This window comes from Ciona intestinalis, chromosome 7 (assembly GCF_000224145.3).
Source record: "Ciona intestinalis chromosome 7, KH, whole genome shotgun sequence".
NCBI lineage: Eukaryota > Metazoa > Chordata > Ascidiacea > Phlebobranchia > Cionidae > Ciona > Ciona intestinalis.
Genome location: NC_020172.2, coordinates 2658783 through 2668712, shown reverse-complemented (window position 1 = coordinate 2668712; position 9930 = coordinate 2658783). Strand labels below are relative to the sequence as shown.

The 9930-nt window shown below is 35.7% G+C and overlaps 1 protein-coding gene across 1 annotated transcript; it reads right to left on the bottom strand.

Moving 5' to 3' along the window:
- Window positions 1–522: 522 nt before the first annotated feature.
- LOC100175798 (leukotriene-B4 omega-hydroxylase 3) lies at window positions 523–9280 on the bottom strand. Its single transcript, XM_002130560.5, has 11 exons — window positions 8826–9280; window positions 8304–8445; window positions 6099–6231; window positions 5546–5704; window positions 4617–4776; window positions 4165–4263; window positions 3614–3701; window positions 2979–3081; window positions 2165–2378; window positions 1482–1564; window positions 523–1307 (listed from the first exon to the last, which is right to left on the bottom strand). Exons 1-11 carry the CDS (start codon window positions 8979–8981, stop codon window positions 1139–1141), a joined length of 1506 nt encoding a protein of 501 aa, XP_002130596.1. The 5' UTR covers window positions 8982–9280; the 3' UTR covers window positions 523–1138.
- Window positions 9281–9930: the final 650 nt, after the last annotated feature.

The window sequence follows — 9930 nt, the reverse complement described above, 5'->3', positions numbered from 1 at the left end:
TCGGGCGATTATAGCATGACGTCATTTTTGAGAGTGCAAAAGAGCCAATAAGGCACGACTGCATTCAGAGTCCAATGCGCAATTCACTAGCTTCCGGCATTAATGCTCTTAGCACTGGCAGTCAGCTTAGCAAAACGCATGGTCTAGCCTACATAGGTAGTGGTAGTATGCTTTATAAAGTGGAACATATTGGGTAACATTGTACGTTAAATTACTTTATTTCGCAAAAATGCAAGGCTTAGCCAGCCCAAAATTTCGGTGAAGGCAATATGTAATGGTTGTACTTTGGGTTGAAAAAAGGCATTTTTTTACTGATATTTTTTCACTGATATAATATTAGTGTAAACCCGGAAATTTGTGGGGGAAGCCACTCAGCCCCCACCTTGACGACGCCCACACAAATAAGTTGAGTAACCAACTGTTGGCCTATATTTGTAAAGCAATGCACTTTATAAAATTCAGTAGCCCACTATTCTGTCATTTACTGTTTAGAGATAGGCTTAGACTTGGAGCAACAAAATGTGCGCTGTTTCGCAAGGTTTTATTTCAACAAAGAAAGATAGAATGTACGGTTGTACGAATCAAAGTCAGTTGGTTTATGAACGTGAGTACATCACTGTGAATGTTTATAGACTTCAAAGTGATTTCGTTTGAATGATTTTTACTTTGACAAATAAAGACATATCGGGATATGATTGAGCTCAATAATACTCCCACCAGCCAAAAACACGAGTACATTGCACGCATACGTAATATAAAGATAAATATAAGTCCCTGCATTGAAATGCATCTTTGTATAATGTCATATGATTTTGAAAGTAGTAGAGTACATAGTAAATATATATGCATATGCCACACTATACTACGTTAAGGTAACTGGTGCAAGAAATAATGGAGGAAATAGGCAAACTGAAAAAAACGTATCCAATACAATAAGAAGGTTCGAGTAAATGGTTTAGGTTTTCATTAATTTATTTATCGTCTGTAGTTAAATACGAATATATGTACAGAATTATAAAACCAACTCCAAAAGAGCGTTACGGGTTATTATGTGCTAACAGTATCCATCTTACCCCACAGTATATGCGATAGTAAAAAATTAAAGTCGCCTATATTGCAACATATAGTTCACCGGTGCCTATATTTTTCTAAATTTAACGTAAAGCCCATTTTGCGATCTCAGAACTACATTTGGAATGGGTTGGGGTTTTGGGATATCCTCGTCGACGTAAAACTCGTAGTTTAGCAGTAGCTTGGCCACCGTAAGCTTCATTTCGACCAGTGCAAAGTTTTGGCCAATGCAAATCCTACAATGCATTGGAAATGTGAACATTTTTGTGGTTCCGTTACGATTTATAGCTTTTTTAATTGTTTGTACGCAAAAGCGAGACAATACAGTTGGACCTACAAAAAGTACATGATATACTCTATAGGGTATTTCATCCATAGGCAATATCACGCGTAATGTTACTCCTACTAACCTTGGCCCAGCAGAGAATGGAATATATGCGTAAGGGTGGAGTCGTGATGCATTCTTTGTGTTAAACCTCTCAGGGTCGTATACCTGCAAAAATAAAATAATGTTATTCAGCTTGTACATATACGTGGTAACTGATAAACCGGCACAAAGTATGTTAAAAACGGAACAACTCTGGTATAGTTTAGAGCGGGGGAAGATGGGACACCTTTTTATTCTAATTTCTAGTCGCATTTGGTAGTAAACTAAGAACATTTAAAGAATTTTAAAACGGTATTATAACGACTCCCATATGCCGTTGTTAATTGTGTAAAACATCGGAATATTTAAATAATATGTGTTAAAGGCGGTGTCCCATCTACCCCCAACCTACTATATAACGACTTTCGTTGCACCGCCACGCAAGGATAAATATGTTCCAATCATTTATACTGGCCGTTAGGTATGAATGGTTTTAGGTTTGAGTACGTTAGATAGTCTATGTTTTCATTACCCTTTCTCTTTCCATTTAATAGTAAACAAAGAATGTTTACAGAAATAAAAAATAAAACGCTGTTAATTGTTGAAAACATGATTACAATATATAGGATATTATGTGCTAACGTTATCCATCTTACCGAAGTACTCAATAAAATAAGTTGGCTGTATGCCTACACCATAGTAAGTAATATTAAAACGACCTAATACCTCTGGTTCGTCCCACACGTCAGGATTTCTGTGTAAACTAAGTAGATGGGGGATAATGGTTGTTCCTGGGCATAAGGTGACTTCAGTGTTATCATTTGGTCGACGAAGATTAATTGGATTTTTAACTTTCCTTCCAATAAATGGTATAGGTGAATGTAACCGCATGCTTTCTTTTAAACACATATTAAGATACGTCATATCTCCAATGTCGAACCTGAAACGAAAAAGTTTCCGTAAACTTACTGTATACGTGACTGGTGTACGAGAGCAGACATTTGCGCGCAAAATGAAATATCCTCGGGAGTATTTGGTCATGTTCGCGAGAGCTGTATATATAGTATACTGCACTGCTACGGGTTTTCCCAAAGTCTAAGTTACCAATAGACTGACATTGTAAGATCAAACAATTAACAACGGGTTTTACCAAGTACATGACGTAATCTTATCAGCTACTGGGCGCCGTGGCAAAGTGGTTAGCGCGCCTGCCTCTAACTCAGAAGTAATAGGTTCAAGGCTCGAAAAAGTAATTGTTTCAAGCCTCATTGTGGACGTATGTATTCTTTGGCAAGACAACTAACGGAAATTGCTCCAACCTTATAGTGGTCACTAATGGGTTGTCCAAATTATCAGCCGTACAGAAAAAAAATAATAATAATAACAAATACCAAATAACAATCACTAACAAAGTAACATATACACGGTAACTCGTAAGCTAGCATAAGGTGTATGAACACCCCTGTTATTACGACTGTTGTTTACGGGCCACGAGAGGATAAAAGTTACATTCCATCATTATAAGTTATTATACACCTACATTTGAACGTCTTTCCGTCCTTCCATAACTTCTTTAACTTCTTTCCGACATTTGTCTTGGTATTCAGGATTGCAGGCTAGGTTGTACAAGAACCAACAAATAGCTGGGAAATTTTAAACGCATTAATTATGGGCGAAATATGCGGCTTATGAATTTAGAAGCATATTTATAGGCGAAATATACTCTGAGAAGTTTAAACGCATTTAATATAGGGGAAATATGCGGAGTAGAGAGAAATACCGCATAATCCTGTAGTTTTTAACGTACGGGCATCTTAAGAAATCAACGGTATTTTTTGGTTTGATTTTAACGAACAAAAAGTTTTAATACGCTGTTTCTAGATTTAAGCTATTTTGTTGTGTGTTCTCAGTTCTAATTTTGATATATAGTAGGCTGGGGTAAGATGGATACCATTCGCTGATTAGCACATAATATCTCATGTTTCTTAATAACGTTTTTAACAAATAACAACATTCTTTTAAAGTCGTCGTGTTACAGTTATATATAAAGAAACTACTGTAATTATTTTCTTTGTTTACTACAAATTGGTACGATATAAAATAGAATAAAAATTTGAGCTATCATGGGAACCATCTTACCCTAACCTAAAACAAAAGTTTGGTGGTTTAACTTACCACTGGCCGTCGTATCGTGACCCGCAAATAGAAACGTATCAACTTGCTCTCTTATTTCTTGGTCTGTTAGTCCTTCGCCGCTTTCATCCTGTATAGAGTTACAACTAATCACATTGCAGCTATTACGGTCATTTTATTAGACAATTTACGCTTCCATCATTTGCTATATAGACGTGATGGCGCAGGACAAAATTTGAACAATTGTCGAGGCAATTTTACGCACTATGTCGTTTAGGGAATTTGATAGCGGTTAGATTTATGGACACGTATATATTCTGTCCTTTAAAAGTCTAACTTGGATATAATTAAATATAAATGTAAATGACTTGCTGTGTTTGTCTGCTAAGTGTAGCGACCACGCTTGTTTTCTTCCAATTAAATATAAATATTATTTTAACCGTATAAGCGTGTTTTAACAACTGTCATTTTTTCGCAATATCAAGTCTTTTCGTTTAATCATTCTTTAATTTTTGCTACCGTCAAAGAAACAAATTAAATTTACTATTATGATGGTTTAGATGGTTTTCTGGCAAAAATATTAAACTTTTTACCTTTGCACGTAATAGAACGTCCAAGAAATCAACGTATTTGGTTTTGCTAAGTTTTGGTTTGTCACTGATAGAAACTACTTTTCGTCTCGCTTTGACGACCTGTGTGTAAAAATACAATATTATTGGCATATATAGACATATAGAGGTTGGAGTGAATGCATCACTGATAACACATAATATCCTATACTTAAAACGCTCTTTTAGGGGGTGCAGGGCACGCTCTTAATTTTGCTAATATTCGTTAATTACTACTAAATGGGGCGATAAAAGAGAATGAAAACTAAAGCCAAGCCAGAATTTCAGATTGATTGTAACTATATTTTGTGATTCTACTTGCTTTATAAATGTATTAAAGTAACATACGAATTTGCAAAAAAAATGTAAAAAAACGCTTTTTGTTAAAATGTATACAAGCAGTCACTCCAGTTAAACATAAAGAAAGTTGCGCTTACAGATTCTGACATCTCATGAACAACTTTCAGCAGCTTTTTCCACAGCCTGCCTTCGGATGTTAGGTTGTAAATAAAGTCATGTCGAACCCAAGGGTTATAGAACCTCTTTATAGCTAAGTATGCTAATTGATGTACGGCATCTATGTAAGGGTGTTGTTTTCTGCAATGAACGTAAGGGCATCTTAATTACAATGCGGCCTAGCTTACGTGATTTATTTAGTAATTTTATAATAGGTCAAAAGACATATTGTAGGGTGGGGGAAGATGGGACACTTTTTTAATCTATTTTCTCGTCCCATTTGGTAGTAAACAAAAAACATTCAAAAAACTATAAAACTGTATCTTTACAACTTCTATATAGACTGTTACGTTAATTGTTTAAAACACGATCAGGATATTTGGATATTATTATGTGTTAAAGGTATCCCGTCTTACCCCACCCTACTATATATTAGTTGCGAGTAGCTTGTAATGCTTTATACTGTTATATTATTTTGGGTTGGTAACCAACCTTTATATATGATCTTTTTTCTGTGTTTTTATTATTTACAGGTATAAAAAACAGTACTTGTTTAAAATTGCAATGCAAGGGTTTTAATTTCTCCTCGTCAAAACAAATTAATGCATGGTTCGCCTCCAGCAATTTAATATAATTATGTATATAGCTCGGATCCGGCCGTGACGCTATACGCTTATTAGTTTTGTAGTATTTATATATAAACTATGTAATAATGCATAAGTGTTGCTAAAACTGCAGAATTATTTGCTTTATTCGTTGTAGTATTTATTTTGTATAAACCATGTAACTTATAAGGCACAATTGTTGCTATAACTGCAGAATTATATAAACAATTTCGTTTGCTCGTCGTAATCACGCAGTTTCTTACTAACCGCTGAGTATATGCGTGTCTAGTTACGTTTATACTTACCCTATGCGCTGACAGTCGAGGTCCGTGGACATAGCACAGATAAGAATACAATCTAATGTAAGAAGACTGATGTCTTCGAAAAGTTCCACCGATTGATTTTGTTTCTCGGTCCATTTTTCTATTAATCTGTCTGTTGCTTTCGTAAACACAGGGGAATATCTGTAACAAATTTGTTTCAAAATAAGCTATATCGTAGTTTATGTATTAGTTATATTTGCCTGAGGCTTTTCATTGGTCATTAGATAACAATAACACGTTGGTACGACATTAAAAATGATATGTCACTGTCGTTTATTTATGGTTTACAGTAAAACTGGCTGTACATTAAGTTCCATTTGGTAGTAAACAAAGCATATTTAGAGAATTGTATAACCATGCCCTCACGAGTATATTACGTGCTAACTGTGTCTTGCCCTAAAGTACTTACCTTAAATAATTTCTTTCATATGCCTTTTACTAAAGAAAAATACACAAAAAGCGTTATTTTTAGTTGCCATTTGCACACAACATCTTTAAACTTCAAAGCATTGTTTTTTCTTTTATGTAAACTTACTGTTTTATCAAGTCCTGGTGAAAAGCGGTCACCAAAAGTTTCTTTTGTCGTTGAAACCTTTCACCATTGCTAGTTAGAATGCCATACCCGACCCATGCCTTCAGGTATTCGTATGTCATGTCGTCTTTGGTTGCTAGAAACAGAATAATATATATATGTAGTCTTGTGGGGAAGACGGGACATTATTATAACATAATATCCAAATATCTCGATCGTGTTTTTAAACAAACAATAACGGTCTCTGCGAGTCGTGAGGATATGGTTTTATAATTCTTTGAATGTTCCTTGTTTACTCCCAAATGGAATGAGAAAGTAGAATAAAAAAGGTGTTCCATCTCCCCCCGCCCTACTGTTACTCCCATAATTCGTGTTCAAACTGTTGTATGCTAATGTTAAACTATCTTAACTAAACAACAATGACCAAAACATGGAATTATCATTTTAACGAATCGGATGCAATAATACGCAAATGCGGCCAGTGAAAAAGATTAGCTTAGGCAATGTTTATGTCCCACCAAAAAATACCCAAATCATATAACACGGAAGCCAACTGTTTCTATAAGGTAAATGAATAGTGTAATGTATAGGTTTTTTCTTTGTGTACAAAGTCTACAAGATCTGTTACTATAACCCGCTCATAAAAAATTAATATCGTTTGCGAAAGTAAATGATGACGGGTTTCTAAGCCGCGTAATCTCATGTAGTCTAATGTCAGCTACTGAAATGTATCAGTCATGGCTAGAATTTGGCAAATTACAGGCTTTTAGTTTGGTGTAAATTTATAGGCTTATAATTTATATAAGCTTGAAGGCTTATAGCTGTAACTTGACTTTGAAAGTGCCGCCGATGATCTAAGTCTTTATATTTCTATTTTTACACAAAGTTTTTAAGACTTCTATTTTTACACGAAAATCTGAAGTTTTCAATTCTTACAATGACGAAGCAGCCGAACGCTCGAAACTGCTTTCCGTTTCCTCACTTATGAATCATCACATTCTTATTCATTACATCCCGTGATTAGTGGTTTCTTTTTCCGGGGTTTCACGCTGATAAACTGAATTTTACGCAGATAAACAGCCCAAATTTCTAACGCTCTCTTTATATAGTGATAAACTATACCAGACAAGTAACGTCGTGTGTGATTTAATTTTGATGTAATATGTTCAGCACTGCGCAAGAGACATTACCTGTCTCCTTTTATGGTATGCAGAAACACAACACACAACGTTCTTTCACCACCACGCTAGGATTAATACGTTAAGTTCATTTTTTCACATACCCATTGTGTATAGACAATAGTCTAAAGGTGGCTGTGCACAGTATCCGGAATTCGTCTGTTTTGTTCGGATTTCGCTGATGCCGCATGCGGAACTCGGTAATGGGTTTGCATACGACTTCGCATGCCGGATACTGTGTACAGCCACCTTTATGCATACGTAAGTTTTGCGCATTTTATCTTTTCACCTAGTCGATTTTAATCATTAACTCAGGAAAAATTTATAAGAATAAATGAAACTCGTTTTATCTTCATGTAGCGGGACTTCTTTTTAATTAAAATTAACTATCGAAAGTGTCTTAAAGCTGGTCCGTTAACCACCGTTGCTAAACGGTATGCTTATAACTCTTACAGTTACAACAACAAGTAACTCAGTTCTGTTCACCCTTATATATCATGTTTACTACGGACCACAATACGCTAATATATACGCAAAAATTATAGAGCGAAAAAAATACGGACGAAAACAGCGTGATAACTGCAGCGTCTAGATATGTAACCGCAGGAATGTTTTGTCCGGCTCAAAACCTTGCAGCTACCTTCCACGACTTTCGCGATACGTAATTATGGTTTTATTTAGGCCGGTAGAACGACCCAAAAACTAATGCGCACAAAACAAAAGTATAGGGAATGGCAATACGTTACGCATATATAGTAGCATGACACAAATATAATAGTACTGTGGGGTAAGATGGCACATCTTAATCACATAATATCCAAATTGCTGATCGATTTGTAAAGAATTAACAGCGCTCAACGAAAGCTGTGACGCCGCGGTCTATAATAGTTCTTTAAATTTTCTTTGTTTACTACCAAATGGAACGAGAAAATAGAATAAATAGACGTCCCATCTTTCCCCACCCCATCGTATGTTATACGAATCAAAACCTGCGCGTTCAAGGCTATAAGTGTCTATACAGATTATATACCTTGTGTTGAAAGAACTTTGCCCACAGTATCTGGGTGGTAAACTTGCACGATCCATTTATGCGCCAACCACAGCACCATCATGCCAGGATAACTCGCTGCTGTTTTCACGTTGCTTAAAAGGCCCTCCGGCGTAGGAGCAAGCTGTCGAATTTAAAATAATATTTTTTGTTCTTTTTTATATTGTTTATAAGTGAATTTAACTTGTTTTACCCTAGCGTGGCGGGTATATAGACAGTATATAGTCGTATAACACAGCTGTACTGTTTCATGGCCCTTGCTCGTGCCCGCATGCGAGTTATCACGTATGTAATTTTGTGTTCGATTATTTTAGGGGTACTATGTACAGAGATCAGCTTTGAACCCACAACCTTCAGAGAAGTGGTATAGGTTCGCTAACTACTATGCCACGGCACCGAAATTTGATACGCGCGAGAACTTATAAACTATTTCGACGCTTTAAAAAGCAAAAGTCAATTTTTGAGCATGTTGTAAACAAAACCTTAGACTAAGTCGGTACTTACACTGTAGGCGTGCCCGACGATCCACTGGGCTGGAGGCGAGCCTATAATCTTGGACATTCTTCTACCAGCTGCAATGGTCTTCCAGTTTCGCACCACTGCCTTGCCAAGCAGGTACAGCACAAACAAAAGAACGAGGTCCGCTATCAGTGTTGGCATAACGAAACCCTTAACTGACGACCATCCGTAATCATTGTTCTGTTTTGGTTTCTCAAGCGCCCTTCATTCAACTATGTGGCTAAAAAAAAGTTTATAAATTAGTTTTGGGAATAAACAACTTTGTAAATTAATCATTTTAGAAAATGTATTAAACTAATTGTAGAAAAGTAGCAGTTTCTGTTTTATAAGGACGAGTTTCTACGGCGAGTAATATTCATACTAATAGCTTAAACCTTACATTACACTATAATGTTTCCGCCTTAAACAGAATATTAAAGTATGGACACTCGTGTTATAACGACCGTCGTTTTCCGGCCACACGAGGATAAAGCTAGTTACATTCATTCATTCATTCATTCATTCATTCATTCATTCATTCATTCATTCATTCATTCATTCATTCATTCATTCATTCATTCATTCATTCATTCATTCATTCATTCATTCATTCATTCATTCATTCATTCATTCACTGGTTCATACAACTAGACTTAGTAGTTAACAATTTTGATTATAATATTGTTGCCTGCTATGTGCAATGCCAAGTCTGTTGTATATGCACCAAAGCGATTTTTCACTGTTCAGAATCTGACAGCCATAATTTATAGCTCTATAGATCAGGCATAGGAAAATAACATTCCCATTAATTTAGCCTTAGGTGCTAGCTCTACATTTATGCATAGATTTTAAATACCAATACATAATGAATTGTATACATTATAAGTCTAGTATAGTAGGTGGGGGAAGATGGGGCACCTTTTAATTACGTTTTCTCGTCCAATTTGGCAGTAAACAAAGAACATATGAGGAATTATAAAACTGTTTCCTTACGTCTACAATATACCGCTCTTAATTGTTTAAAACGCCATCGGATTGTTGAATACTACAGTATATGTGCTAAATAAGCTGTCCTGTCTTTCCCAGCCCTACTATGAAAAAATGAGCAACA

Excerpts from the sequence above, each read along its gene's own strand:
- LOC100175798 (XM_002130560.5), bottom strand. The coding sequence starts at position 8,981 with ATGCCAACACTGATAGCGGACCTCGTTCTTTTGTTTGTGCTGTACCTG. Across the intron at positions 4,264-4,616 it reads TTCATGAGATGTCAGAATCT|GTCGTCAAAGCGAGACGAAA; the intron begins GTAAGCGCAACT and ends TTTTACACACAG. Across the intron at positions 1,565-2,164 it reads ACGTGTGGGACGAACCAGAG|GTATACGACCCTGAGAGGTT; the intron begins GTATTAGGTCGT and ends TTATTTTTGCAG.